The sequence below is a fragment of the Gopherus flavomarginatus genome, chromosome 2 (genome assembly GCF_025201925.1).
Source record: "Gopherus flavomarginatus isolate rGopFla2 chromosome 2, rGopFla2.mat.asm, whole genome shotgun sequence".
NCBI classification, from domain to species: domain Eukaryota; kingdom Metazoa; phylum Chordata; order Testudines; family Testudinidae; genus Gopherus; species Gopherus flavomarginatus.
This window is the reverse complement of record NC_066618.1, coordinates 159,472,006-159,487,023: the sequence shown is the minus strand read 5'-3', so window position 1 is coordinate 159,487,023 and position 15,018 is coordinate 159,472,006. Positions and strand designations below refer to the sequence as shown.

General features: G+C 45.4%; 1 protein-coding gene across 5 annotated transcripts in view; it reads left to right on the top strand.

Annotated features, from left to right (window-relative positions):
* Nucleotides 1-15,018, top strand: part of DPYSL2 (dihydropyrimidinase like 2) — a 100,408-nt gene that overhangs the window by 69,526 nt on the left and 15,864 nt on the right. For all 5 annotated transcript variants that reach the window (XM_050939981.1, XM_050939980.1, XM_050939982.1 and 2 more), the window contains one exon: nt 3,126-3,246. In XM_050939981.1, coding sequence (XP_050795938.1) covers nt 3,126-3,246 — 121 coding nt within the window. The remainder of the gene's footprint in view (nt 1-3,125; nt 3,247-15,018) is intronic.

Genomic DNA, 15,018 nt, shown 5'->3' with positions numbered 1-15,018 from the left:
CCCAGATTAGGGGACACTTGAAAATTTTGGCCTGAGATCCTTGCCCAAGGTCATACAGCGGGGGCTGTAGATGATGGAGGACCCAGATTATGTGACTCATCACTCTCTGGTTCAGCCACTAGATTGTGCTTCCTCAAAATGTCACAGTAGTCCCCGAGAAATCCTCTATACGCTGGAACCTTAGGGCAGTCACTCTTCTCTCCTGGAACATCCCCATTTTCACTGAAAGCTGAGCTGTATCTGGAATTGCTATTTGCAGCTTGTAAAGTGAAACTATTCAGAACTTGCCTTCTGGTCCTGACCCTGAAGCCCTTATTCTGATTTTACTTGGGCCAAATCCTGGGGTTCTTGCGTATTTTAAACCTCACCAAATTCCCATTAACTCAGGAGATTTCTCTGAATAAAGGTTTCTGGATCTGACTGTGCATTGGATTTTCACTATAGCTGAGTTTTCTGTGCTCCAAATTGTTGTTCATTGTTTAGTTGGTCCTTGTTTGGGCAAAACTTCTTTAGAAGTCAGTGGGAATTTGTACATAGGGACAAAGTTCTATTTATCTTAGGCAGTGTTTCTCAAACTGGCGTCGCCGCTTGTGTAGGGAAACCCCCTCGTGGGCCGGGCAGGTTTTTTTTCCTGCCCCATCCGCAGGTCTGGCTGGTCGTGGCTCCCACTGGCCGCGGTTTGCCGCTGCAGGCCAATGGGAGCCGCTGGAAGCGGCGGCCAGCAAGTCTCTCAGCCCGCGGTGCTTCCAGCAGCCCTAATTAGCCCGGAGCGGCGAACCTCGGCCAGTGGGAGCTGCGATCGGCTGAACCTGCAGATGGGCAGGGAAACAAACCGGCCCAGCCCGCCAGGGGCTTTCCCTACACAAGCAGCGGCCCCAGTTTGAGAAACACTGCTCTTAGGTATTTATATTCTTGTGAGGTTTTACACATGGGAAACTAAGGCACAGAGAGACTAAGTGACTTAACCAAGGTCACACAGGAAGTTTGTGGTGGAGCTGGGACTTAGGCTGGCCTTCTAATCATTGGACCATCCTTCCTCTCCCATTGATTGTGCTGGGATTAGGTGCCCACATCACACTGAAATTCAGTGGGAAGTGGATTCCGAGATTCCTTAGGGTCCTTTTGAAAATTGTTGTGTAAATAACAACACAGGATTTGGTCCTAAATTCTGTTCCTGCTGTATTGTGCTCCTCTGTGCTTTCAGTATCTCTGGGCTGGACATTGCACCATGGAATCTTGGCTCTGGGAGGGCTGCCCTTTCTGTACAAGGAGATTCTGTTTGTTCCTCCAAAGTTTCAGGGCTTTGCTAAAGGTGCCAGATGTGGTGCTGCTGAAAGCCCAGTGGGTGAGATCATTTTCACAGCCCCCCTCCCCTTATTGTTTACTTTCCTTCAGCTTTCTTCAGTCAAGCAACATCCAAAGGCATTTTTAGTGCCAGCCATAAATCTTTCAGTTTCAAATGCTATTGCGGGTTGAGGGGAACAATGCCCAGCCCGACTGGAACTCAAACCCTCTCCTTTTCTCCCCTATTGTTGGCTCTGGGGATGGGGACTGTTTCCTGGATGCTGTGCGCAAACATCTGCATCCAGATTTCCCATCCACACTTGTATTCCTTGACATATTTTCCTGATTGCATAAGGAAAACAATAACAGATGGTGGCATTGGAGGAAAACTGCATGACACTTGGGCTCAAACTGCTCAGCACCCTCAAGTCCCATTGACTTCAAATGGAAAAGAGGATGCCCAGCATCGTGGAGGATTAGCTCAATCCTAAGCAGGAATCATAGACTCTGATGTAATGGATGGGGCCATTGTCTTATTTGGCTTGTTCGTTACATCTCCCTCCTGCAGTTTGAAGTAGATGCACAGATGCTCGTTCTTCCTTCAGCGTAATTAAGATACATTGCCTGTGATGCTGCTGCCTAAAATGAGAATCAGCCCAAGTCATAGGGAGCCACCTTTGCACTTGAGGTCAGCTGCTTCAGTGCAGTTTATGGTGCCTTGGCCACGTTCTGCTCCCTTGCAAGCCCAATAACAACAAAGGTTTAGTGAAGGGACCTGATCCTGAAAGGGGCAGTGGTGCTGAAGTTTCCATTGAATTGAAGGGGCTCAACATCTAACAGGCCTAATTCCTGGAAGATGTAACCATCTGGTGGCAGGGCTGTCAGCTCTAGAATTGACTTCTTCCACCAGCTTACCAGAGCCTGCAGTGTTCAAGGCCGGTCCCTTTCCCCGGTGTGGGCATTAAGGGGATGGGTTGCTGTTTATTTTGTTGAGTGTCCTTTTCCCTATTAGATGAAATTTTAGGGCTTAACTGATGCATTGGCATTGTGTTGGCCCTCTGCACAAGGGTGAATTTCACTGCTGTGCCTATGATTGAATAAAGAAACTGACTAAAATGTGTAATGCATAATAAGGGCAATCAATTCTCATGCTTCAGGGTGTATTGCCTGCAAGGGTCAGGAAGGAATTTTCTCCCATGTACACCACTTAATAACTGGTGGATCATTTATGGGGAAACATGCTTTTCTCCAATGCCTCAGGTATTTCCAGAGGAAGGATAGAAGGACGTGATGTTAGATAGTAAAGTGCTCAAGGCAGGGACCATCTCGATGCAGTGCTGAGCACACTGAGTGCACTCAACCACTTACGATAATATTAGGCATGTGATCTGTCCTTGTATGGAAAATCCTGTGGGTGAAATTGTCATTGTGGTTCCAGCTTCTGTAAATCCGGTAAAAGGATCAGAGTGGCATGAAAGCTGTAAACCCTGGATCCAACCTGGGGAGGAACTGAGGAAAAGCCCCAGTGGAGGGGGCATGGTAGGAGGAAGCTGGGGGCAGGACTGGACCAGCTATGGGGATTTTTAGATGCTGCAGAGCAGGTTGTGTGCATGAAGGCTCTAAATTGGAGCTGCTCAAGGCTGCCCCAGTTTATGGCAAGGGCCAGTCTAATCCCTACAGCACCTGGGATCTAAATGGCCTAAATACATCAAACCCACCCCACTCCTTTTGAGCCCCCCTGCACCCTCTGCTCTTAAGAAAATGTTGTAACTGAGTGAGTCGGAAGAGCTGGCCACGCTAAGCTGAGCTTGTTCTTACGTACAGCTGGCTTTATTTTTTAGGTGGAGGCAGAAGCAGTGAACCGGGCAATAACCATCGCCAACCAGACCAACTGCCCTCTGTACATCACCAAGGTGATGAGCAAAAGTGCTGCAGATGTTATTGCTCAGGCCAGGAAAAAGGGTAAGTTATTCATAGATGGAAAAGTCCTGTGAGATCATCCAGCCTGTCTCCCTGCCAAGCCGGGATTGTTCGCTGAAGGACATTTTTCTAGTATTGTCCAGTCTGGGGTTTAAATATCCCAAACAACTGGCTCTGTATCACTTCTCATGGGAAGCCTGATAGGCTGTCTGGAAGTTTTTCCTGATCTTCAGCCCAAATGTTCTCTCTGAATATTTATCCCATTACCCTCAGTAATTTCCTCCATTAGACAGTTATCAGGTGCCCCGCCTTTAATCATTTAGTCATATTACACAAAGCTCTTTCCTTGTAACTCAGTCCTTCCAACTCCCCCGTCTTTCTTTTGTACGGCTCCCTTCTACACCCAGGAATAAACACAATATTCCAGGGGCAGCTACACTAGAGAGAAGTATTCTCACCTTCCTGATGTCTATACTCCACATTGCTGCATTGAGCCAAATTCAACGCTGGCGTTGGCTCATTATCTTCCGCTTCTTGGACAAATGGGGGAGGAAAAAGTGAGCAGTGCTGCTCTTAGGCAGGGCATTAGCTTAAGCAGGGCAAGCAAATGACATCACTGCTTTCCAGCCTCAGTGGAATTACAGTTAAACAGCAGAGAGAGCTCCAGTTTCATCTCTTTATTCTGCTACTAAAGCCTTGTTAATTTCCATTTAAATCATCCAGGGTGGGCGTTGAAGCACGAGGATTTTTTTTCCCTTTGCACTCAAGGATTGGATTTAATTTGATGCAATCTAAATAAAAACCAAACGAATACACAGATGACATCAGTTTCCATGTGGGGGTAAGGTGCTGGAAGAATTAGTTCCTACTGCAGCAAACTCCATTGCGGGAGGAGAGAATTCGTGAGTGCTTAGACCCCATGATTCCCGTTAAATTAATTCAGAGCTAGTCAGAAGAATTGAGAGGGTTCTCTTTTAGTCACAGAACTGGGACAGCAAAAGCAGCATCAGGCCTCGTTTGGAACCGAGAGGGATCACCTAGAAACGAGAGAATAAATTCACACAATGATGAGACTGTATGTCTGAGCACTCAACCAAATGACTGAATTTATCCTCCCAACGCCCCTGGGAGATGAGGAAATGTTATTCCCACTTTATAGGCCAGGAACTGAGTGATAAATTAAAAGACGTGGCCTAGGAGGTTGTGGCAGACTCGGGAACTGAAGTTGGCTCTTTCGAGTCCTAGTCATGTGCATTAACCACAAAAAACATCCCTCGACCCTTGGTCACAACTGTGAAGACAGCCAATAGTGGTGGTAGTTTTTGGGATGTGGGCTAGCAGTCTACCAGCCCAGACCCATTTTGGGCATTAAGGAGTAACCCATCAGGTAGAAACATTTTATTGCTACTGTGTTTGGTACATATCTGGTGGTGATTACCAGGGCGGATGTAGGTGCTGGAAGTGGGTCAGTTTTTCTCTGTCACAAAATATTTGTTAAGTATCAGAGGGGTAGCCGTGTTAGTCTGGATCTGTAAAAGCAGCAAAGAGTCCTGTGGCACCTTGTAGACTAACAGACGTACTGGAGCATGAGCTTTCCTGGGTGAATATCCACTTCTTCGGATGCATATTTGTTTGCAAATATTTGTCATTATTTGTAGAATTGACTGATGTCTGTCTGCTGCTTTTATCAAATGATGCAGGTAATAAGACCTCCTAATTATAAAACATGCCTCAGGCCGAGCAGACAACATCAGAACTGTATGTCTAATGCACACATGGTATAACTGTAATTATCTTCTTAGTATCGCTGAATACAATGACAATAAATGTAAACTACTTATATTACAGTAATGATTCTTAGCAGAAGATCTGTAGAATGTTTTGCATGAATATACTGTGTGAATAACATGTACTTGGATGTAATCCCTACATATAACTAACTATGAGCTACTAAATGTTTAATACCACACCACTCTGAGCTATAATTTACTTAAAAAAATAGTCAGATAGTTGAAATCTTTCTGTTGCCCCTCACAACCTGTGTCTGATGTGTTCCTATACTAATCACTGTCACAGTTGCTTGCATAGGATCACATCAGATCTTCCCTGCGGCATTTGCATCTCCTCAGCAATGCTACCCAAAGGTGAGGATGACTTTTGGCGCAGGTGGCAGACCATCATTTGAGGAACAAGATGTCCCATGCTGTCTGTCATCCATCTGGTTTTAACAGGGGATGCTTGAAGATACTGAACTGTTGCACGAGTCCATATGTATAGCTGATGATTTGCACATAATTGTGCAGGCTGCAGGGTTTCTCACTTGTTTTGTTCTTCTTGGCAAACAACTAGCGCTTGTTATCTAGATACTAGCTTCTCACCACAGTATAGAAAAGCTTGCACTGAGACACCAAAGATACCACTGTTGACTTCGAAAAAGCTGCAGTTAGGTTGATCTGCAGTCACCTCCCTTCAAATCTTGCTAGTGCTACTGAGCAAAAACTGCTTGATTTAGCTGCTCGTTGGTTCTTTATTAACTCTCTGGTTAGGTCAGCTCGGTCCATGCCATAAATTCAAAGTAGTGGTCCGAGGTTCTTCTTTGAGTGATGATCCCTATGTGGGGTGCGCATTCTCGCCATACCTCAGAGCCGCAACTGTTCATAGTGGTGTTTGTTGACCCACGTGCATTGTGCGCCCACTGCATGGCACGTCTGAGGCTTTAAGGGGTTGTGGGGGTCGATGCCACTCCAGTTCCCTTTTATCAGGCAGGAGCAGAGCCCGGAGCAGAGGGGATGGAGGATTGGGATCGAGATAGGGACCACACATCTCAAAGAAACCTCCATTTACAATAAGTAACCTTCTCCTCTTCTTTGAGTGCTGGTCCCTATGTGGATTCCAGACGTGGGAGAGTGCCGAGCAGTACTCAGTGTGGAGCTGGGCACGAGGGCTCTCCAGAAGTCACAGTCTGAAGGATGGCATGACCAACAACCGCATCCGCTGCCGCGGCAGGGGCAAGGGCACAATGGGTTTGAAAGGTATGGACGGAGGACCAAGTGGCCACCCAGCCAATGTCCTGCCACAGGACATCTGCAAGGAAAGCTGCCACGGTGGCATGAGCCCACATGGATTGGGCCGTGACCCCCGGTGTGGTGGTGGGGGAATTCCAGAGAGAGAGTAACAGTCCGCAATGCAGCGGAAAATCCAGTGGAAGAGACGTTACGAAGAGCACTGTGACCAAGGAGCTGAGAATGGGCATGCCACAGACATATTAGCCCTGAGGCCAGAGGAGAGGGATTGCTGAGGGTGGATGTACTTGATTCGTACCACAGACGCATCACTAACAGTAAGAGAGCTGAGAAGGGGAATGCAACAAGCACAGAGTGGGGGGATGCAGAATAGGCACCATCACCACAGGCCGCAGCCTCGCACCCAAGACCAAGTGGGGAATTGGGAACAAGCAGTCTCAATGCCTGCCGTAGACACAGAGCCCCCAGACTGAGGGTTGGGGTGTCCAAATGGGGGTTTGAGAGGCATTCTGGAGTGTTCCTTCCTGCACATTACTGCTGTTCAGGGCTAGGGGGAGGGGAGGGAGAGAGGAGCTCTAAATTCCTTCTCCACCCACTTTTCCGGGGGCTCAGTTGCTAGCTTCAGCCATCTTTTTCCCACGTCACTGAAAGCTGAAGTACAGTCAAATCCATTGATTGCATGAATGGTGACACAAGACACACGTCCGTTCCCCATTCCCTAGCTACGCTGTGCATGGAAACAAATCTCTTCTTTGGGCCAACTCCAGTTTTGAAATAGAATTCATCTACCCCAAGAACAGAGCAGTGTCTTGGGCACGTAGATGCAACCTCTGAGTCCAAGCTCTGCATTAGCACCCTGTTTACTCCAAGTGTTTGCTTTGCATCAACAACGTGCAAAAACCATGCGTGAATCTGTTTTCTCGTGATCTGCTTCAAGTTTTGGTATTGCAGAATGGTTGTCTGGCACTATTTTCACTGCTCCTGAGAGGTCGTGAAACCCACCAGCAAGGTATGCTTCAGCACCAGGCAACAAACTCTGTTCACACTTCACGATGCAGTCACTGAGGAGGAAGTTTGCAATGTTAGATTTGTTCTTTGAATGTGATGAGCTCTTCAAGCGTTGCTTTGGTAATGGTGTTAACACAGTGGGGTTTCAAACTTCTTGCATTTGGACATTCTTCCCATAGGGTCGCTCACCAGATTTGACTGAGTCTTTATCTGCATAGTTGTCACCAACAGCAGCAGTGAATTGACATGTTAGTCTAGGGATAATGTTTAATAGCTGATGAAGCAGCTCGCCAATAGTTTTGCACTCGGCAGTATCAGTGCCCACCATCTGCAGAAGGATCAGGAGGTCAATAATAGCTAACGTTGGCTAGCTCAATCACTGACAGATTTTTCTCCAGCCAAGACAATGTGTTGCTCTTTTGGGTCTGTCTTAGAGATCCATCCAAGTTGAAGAGGGAAAGTGGGACAGGTGCCAGGACATACTTCATCAAACCCTGGATATCAACATCTCTGAACTGGGCAATACCTATCAGCTTGCTGACTATCGATAGTTACTGATTGTGCTGTCTGCTTCTTCTTTTGTTCATCTGTTTTGTTGAGGTTACCAAACAATTTCAGATTATGCCTTTTTATGGGATCAGAGAGGCCTGCTTCACCCCTTTGCAGCCTATTGGTTACAGCTGGTTCATTCCTTGTGTGCCATTCTCTCATCACACACAAACTTCATGCAGTTTCAGGTGGGGGCTACAGAAGATGTTGCAGTGTTCACAGGCGGCTTTCTATCGTCTGGGCTTCTTCCAGGTTTAGTGCAACACGGATTTGCCGTTCTTTCAGTCACAGCTTTTATGATATCTTGGACAGCAGTTTCATTTGCAGCCAGACACTTTGGGGCAGCTTCTTTGTGGAGCTCTGTTGCTGAAGGCTGTATTCACCCATTTGTTTGGCCATAGTTGTTACAGCTGCCTTAAAATATGCAGTCAGGTATTCCTCTGATCAGAGCCTTATCTTTTGTGCTTCCCATGGTCCTTGTTGAGAGATTGCTCTATAGCCATATCATACCATGCACCTCTGAAGGTTCTGGCAGTCCAGTATACTGCTTCTTGACTATTAACCAGGGCATGATACCAGATGTCTGGCTTCTGCTACATTTTACACAATCCCATCTAGCCCAATTCATATGACCACACTGGATATCAAGTGGAATCATCTCTGCAAATGTCTCAAGCTCCATGGACTTGCTATTGTCTATTTTTGCTGCTATGAAATCTATCCGTAAAAGGGAGAAATCTGCTATATAGTTTTTCCAGAACAGAAATATATCTAAACAGTTTTTTCCTTGGGTAACATAAGTGTCCATGAGCTGATGGAATGATGGTTCATGAAGTCTGAAAGATCATTCTGTGCTTCCACTCTGGTTCCTATATGTGCCTTCTCCACATCTTCAAATGCTTTAGTTCATGTTCAAGCTTTCTCTAAGATGCATCTCTTTGCGTCTTTTGGGAGAACATCGGCGTTGATGGAATCGCTAAGTTCTATCCATTTCAAGCAACTCATTGCCTCACTCATAAGTTTGTGGATTCTAACACCATGGTTATATGCTTCTCCTCGTAAAGCATGGCTGATGACTGAAGCATCATGGATGCTGACTTCCACATGGGTGTCTTGAAACTCACTTTCCTGCATCACACTGCCTGTATGACCTATGAAATTCTTTGCATGATGCATGCCTTCCATCTCAAGGTGATCATTTTCAAATTCGTTTTGATTCCTCCATTTAATCAACTGCGCTTTGCGGTAGATTCCTTCATCATATGCGTCACAGGTCCAGTCTTGGCCCAGAGACTGACACGTATCTTGAAAATATTTCATTGTGGCGTACACCGTGTTAATATCAGTTGCTGGTGCAGGAGTCTTAGGACTTTTTTTCAAATCTGTCCACGCTACAAATAATGACAAATATTTTGCATTATCAGTTGTATTTAGAAGCTTTCTACCAATTTTGGTCAAAATTAGACTGTTTCTTCGAGTTATGGTCCTTTTTGTGATAGAATTCCTGATAACATTTAAACATTACGTGACAGAGAAAAACTGTATCATTTCTAGTGCATCTACATCCACTCTGGTGAGGACCACCTGATATGTGCCTAACATGATAGCAATGACATTTTTCTAGCTGATGGGTTGGCTTAACTGATTAAGACATGCTTTTAAATCTGGTTGAGAGACTATAGAAACCACCTATTCATTGCACTCAGGCTGTTAAACAGTCTTTTGGTGGCTGTGGAACTGACCTGGAATTTGAACCAACAACCTACAAATTAAAGGTGCTGGAGGCTGTTACTAGTCTCCCATACTATCCAGAACAGTGGTCCATTAGACCAGTATCCTGTCTTCTGACAGTGGCCAGTGCCGGATGCTTCAGAGCGAATGACCAGAATAGGGCAATTTATCAAGTATTCCTCCCTCTGTCATCCAGTCGCAACTTCTGGCAACTTCATTCAATCTGGGCAGAGCTGAAATTCCCCATTAATATTGGGTTTTCTGTTTCTGTAGACTCTCTAATCTCCTTGAGCATTTCATAGTCACTGTCACCATCCTGGTCAGGAGCTCAGTAATATATTCCTATTGCTGCTATACTGTGCCAATTAAGTATTATTCAGGCATGCAATTTCTAGTCATGGAGATCCTGTGATACAGTTTGATTCATTTAAGATTTTTACTGTATTTGACTCTACGATTTCTTTCACATATAGTGCCACTCCCCTACCAGCACGTCCTACTTTGTTATTTCTGTATATTTTGTACCCTGTTATTACTGGGCCCTATTGATTATCATCATTCCACCAAGTTTCTGTGATGCCTCTGTTATATCAATATCCTCATTTAATACCAGGCACTCAAGTTCACCGATCTTAATATTTAAACTTCAAGCACTGGAATACAAACACTTAAAAAAATTGTCAATATTGAATGGGATTCTTTCATTTGACTGTTTCTCTTCAGTTCCTACCTGTACTTTATCAGTTTCTGTCCTCTCCTGTTTACTAGGATATAGAGCATCCCCTCTAATAAATCCTTGTCTAAGTGATGTCTGTCCAAACCGTGTGCTCCTCTGCACCTGTCGACTTTCCTCCAGCCCTTAGTTAAAAAACGTCTTTATCACCTTTTCAATTTTACATACCAGCAATCTGGTTCCATTTTGGTTTAGTTGGAGCCCATCCTTCCTCTATAGGCTCCTCCTTTCACAAAAGGTTCCCCAGCTCCTCATAAACCTAAATCCCTCCTCCAAACACCATCATCTCATCCACACATTGATACTCTGCAGTTCCTCCTGTCCAACTGGCCCTGCACATGGAACTGGAAACATTTCAGAGAATGCTGCCTTGGAGGTCCTGGATTTTAGTCTCTTACCTGGGAGTCTGAATTGGCCTCCAGGATCTCTCTCCTATCTTTCCCCATGTCTCTGTGTAGCTACAGTGCTCCTCTCCAGAACTGCACATAAGTCTGTCTAGATGTCTCATGAGATCCACAACCTTTGCATCCGACAGGCAGTTCTTGCATTTCTCCCGGTTGTAACAAATCCAACTATCTTTCTTTCTAATGATCGAATCCCCCATTACTATTACCTTGCTCTTCCTAATAACTGAGGTCCCCTCCCCTGGTGGTTTTGGGTGCCTGACATTTGGAAGGAAGGTCCCAACTATGGTATCATTTCCCTCTGCTCCAGCTTGATGTTCTTTGAGATTTTCATCCTTCTCAACAGCACAGAGGCTGTCAGACTGGGGGTGGAACCACTTTGATGTGTCCATGGAGGTCTCATCTATGTACTTCTCTGTCTCCATTAGTTCCTCCAGTTCAGCCACTCTCAAGAGCCCATACGCAGTCTTTGAGAGCCTTGAGTTGCTTGCACTGAATGCAGACGTATGCCACCTGTCCACAAGGCAGGTAATCATATGTGCTGCATTCATTGCAATAAACCGGATAGTCCCCACTCTGCTGCTAGACTTCTGCCTGCATTATTTTGATTTTTTGATTCTTGAAGGGTTTTTTGTTTATTTATTGTTCTTTTTGGGGGTTGTGTTGTTTATTGGCCTAAGTTTAGAGTGTGTTTTTTAGGTGTATCTGGCTCTCTCACTCCTTCTAAACCTTGTGTACCACAAGGATACACACAGATATTTAGACCCCTAATTTATGGAAATTAGGAGCTTAAATACCTTTGTGGATCTGGGCCTACAGATATTCTCAAGCATAGCTTTTATAGTGGTGACTAAAGAAGCCATGAATTTGGGTATGTGCAAGAACAGACAACAGGGATTGTAGGGGGGACTACAAGGAGGTGTTAAACCTTGTAAATTTTAGCTCGGTTTTGTGTCCCAGGAGTGGCTGAGGCAATGTATTTTTCTAGAATTGTCACCCCCATTCCTTCTGCTTGCATTTAAGGGACATGTTAACAGCAGGGGAAAAAAAATGAAAGCATCCCCTCTGAAAGCTCAGAAATAAGCAATGTATAAATCTGTTCTGGTGTAAAGATGAAGAACATTTTTTAAAACACAAAATCTTTATGGAATGTTATTGAATTTGCACGGGGGCTAATAACGTGTGTACAGTTTTTAGAAAATACTATATCAGTATTAGCTGTGGTTAACCAGGAATCGAGAGCAGCACTGGATGTCCTCAGGGTTAGCTTCTATTCTCAACTCTGCTACTGAGATTCACCAGGTAGCCTTAGGTAACTCTCAGAGTCCTACATTTTCAAGAGTGGCCACCTGCGTTTAGCTGTGTGTATCTTTTCTTTGGGAGCCTCAGCACAAAATCAGTGGCCACTGTTGAAGAATGTGGCCCTAATTATTCTTTCCTTTGCTTCCCTCATCAGTAAAGATGAGACATGCTTGGGGAGATCCTAGGCTGTAAGCTGCTATGTAAAAACTAGTAATAATGATTAATATACATAAAGGTAGGGAGTAAGTTTCTCTGGAGAGAGACTGTGTTTTATACTCTGTTACCCTGGATCCTGATTGGGCCCTCCGGGCATTCTGTGATACAGATCATAGTAATTAGTGACAGCAGAAAATTGAAGGGTGCTTAATACCGAAATAATGTTGTGCATCCACAGTGTGCTGGGAGCTCCCCTGACATTCAATAAGGGACGATCTCTGCTCCGAAGAGCTTGCAGTCTAGAGCTTTTAACTCTGAACAAGGACCCTAAAGTGTATATCAGCCATTGCATATGGCACCACTCAAATGGAGCTAGCGCTGGCAATCAGCTGATGCAGAGCACACTGAAGGGAGGAGGAAAGTTAATTGGTTCAGTCATGTAACAATATGAGGGACAGATAGCTCAGTGGTTTGAGCATTGGCCTGCCAAACCCAGGGCTGTGAGTTCATTCCTTGAGAAGGCCATTTAGGGATCTGGGGCAAAAAAATCTGTCTGGGGATTGGTCCTGCTTTGAGCAGGGGGTTGGACTCAATGATCTCTTGAGGTCCCTTCCAACCCTGATATTCTATGATTCTTTAAACTCCCCCATAAAACTCACCTGTTCACTAGCTCCTCTGGTTGTTTAGGAGCTGGCTTTTTAAGCCTCTGTTTTCCCTGAGTTAGCCGTGGCCTCTTGTCAAGGGCTCCTAAAGGCATTAGAGATTGATGGATGGATGGCTGCTGCGTTGTTAGGAAGCTCTGACTCTTGCCTAGCACTCAGCCCCACCAACAGACAACACGACAATCTTCAGTCAAGCAGGCACACGGCAAGCAAGCACACAACGAATAAGCTAACATTCAAACTCATGCCAAGGATCTCGTCGTCGCTCCTCACAAAACTCCCCAGGTTGCTGCTCCTGTTTATCTCTCAGTGGATCTCAGAGTGCTTCACAGTCTTTTAATAGTACCCTTAGGAGGTAGGGAAAATTATTATCCCCATTTTACAGATGAGGAACTGAGCCACAGAGAGGCTAAGTGACTTGGGCAAGGTCACACAGAAAGTTTGTGGTAGTGCAGGGAATTGAAGTGGTCTGTCTCATCTTGTAAGAGAGAGCACTGACTACTAGGCCATACTCTCTGGTGGTAGCTTATGTACAATTTCAGGGCAAAATGTTGTTTGCCCCTAGTAGGCGACTTCTGGTATAAGTTACACAAGCTTAAAAACATGGCATGCAAAGCGGAGTTACACAACAGAGAGAGGGCCACACAGCTGGCACCCACAACCCTGAGAGGGTAGAGAGTGAGTCACTGAAGAACATCCAAACAAATGAACAAAAGGTAATTGATTTCGTAGTGGGGGAGAAAAAAAAAAGAACTTTATGTAAAGCCAGATGCACATGGTGGCAATTGCATGGTGAATATTCACTGCAGACACTGGCCTTGGCAGCCCTGCAAGATGAAAGATAGTTTGTGAGAACAATTCCTCCAATGTATTGGGTATAAACAGGCTTCCCTTTCATATCCAGCGTGCCCTTTGCCTTGTTCCAGTTTCATGACCCCTGAACCTATTTGCTGCGAGTACTCCCTGGCAGGCTCCTCTTCTGCTGGAGAATTGTCTCTTAAACAGTCCCAGTGACGAAGTAGGAGGCCAAACCATTATGATCCACACTTAAGTCCTGTTCTCTAGGATGCACCTTCAGTGCTCTGTCACAGGAAAGTGGCCAGATTCCATGGGCTTTGCCCCACTTTTTGCCTATTCTTGGTGTCTGAAAACCCACAAAGCCCCAGATGCCTTCTTTGCACATGAGTAGTAGCACAATAAGGATCTGTGCTTGAATGCCACAGTGAGGGGTGCATTAGATAGAGCTCAGAGGGGTTCATTTGGTTAGTAGTTCAGTGCCACTAGCAGCTGTCAGGGCTTGTGAAGTTGTAGCCTCCAGTATGTGCTCTGTATGCAGACACTGATAGTGGATCCTACCCATGTAAAGAATCATGCCCTGAAACATGGGCTGTTCCCACCTGTGGTTAAAAATACTCCTCTAAAGCGGTCTTGTGGTTAAAGCACTGGACTGTGACTCGAGATCTGGTTGCATTTCCTTGCTGTGCCACAGACACTGGGGAAAACATCTTTCTTCTTTGTGCCTCAGTTCCCCCTCTGTAAAATGAGTATAATACTTCCTTTCTCCTACCCTTTGTCCTTTCTATTTAGACTCTAAGCTCTTCCGGGCAGAGATTCTCTCTGTGTGTATGTACAGCACCTAGCACTATGGGCCCCACTCTGTTTATGACAGCGTTACTGTAAATATAACAAAATCTTCATTCTGCTACTTTTTTTTATCATATCCCTCCTGATTTATCCCATAATGGGCCTTCAAACACTCTGGTTTTCCCCCAACTCTTATTTGTATTGTCCCATTATGAGGTATTTAATAAACAGGCAACATTTGCTGCCCCAGATGCTCATCAGGAACAAGACCCTCACTGTTAACTCTCACATACTGAAAGGCAGACGTTTTCAAAAGTAACTGGCGGTGTTGGGTGCCTGACTCGAGTTGCCATAAATGGATCTGAGTTTCAGAAAATGCTGAGTTACCCACGCTCTAAAAATCAGCCCCTGTGAGGCCATAAGGCCTAGGGTGACCAGATGTCCTGATTTTATAGGGACAGTCCCAATTTTTGGGTCTTTTTCTTATATAGGCTCCTATTACCCCCTGCCCTGATTTTTGACACTTGCTATCTGGTCACCCTAAGGCCTAGTGATAGAGCAGGGGACTGAGACTCAGGAGACATGGGCTCTGTTTCCATCTCTGCTGTCACTGGGCTGCTGGGTGACCTTGGGCAAGTCACTTCACTGCTCCGTGCCTCAGT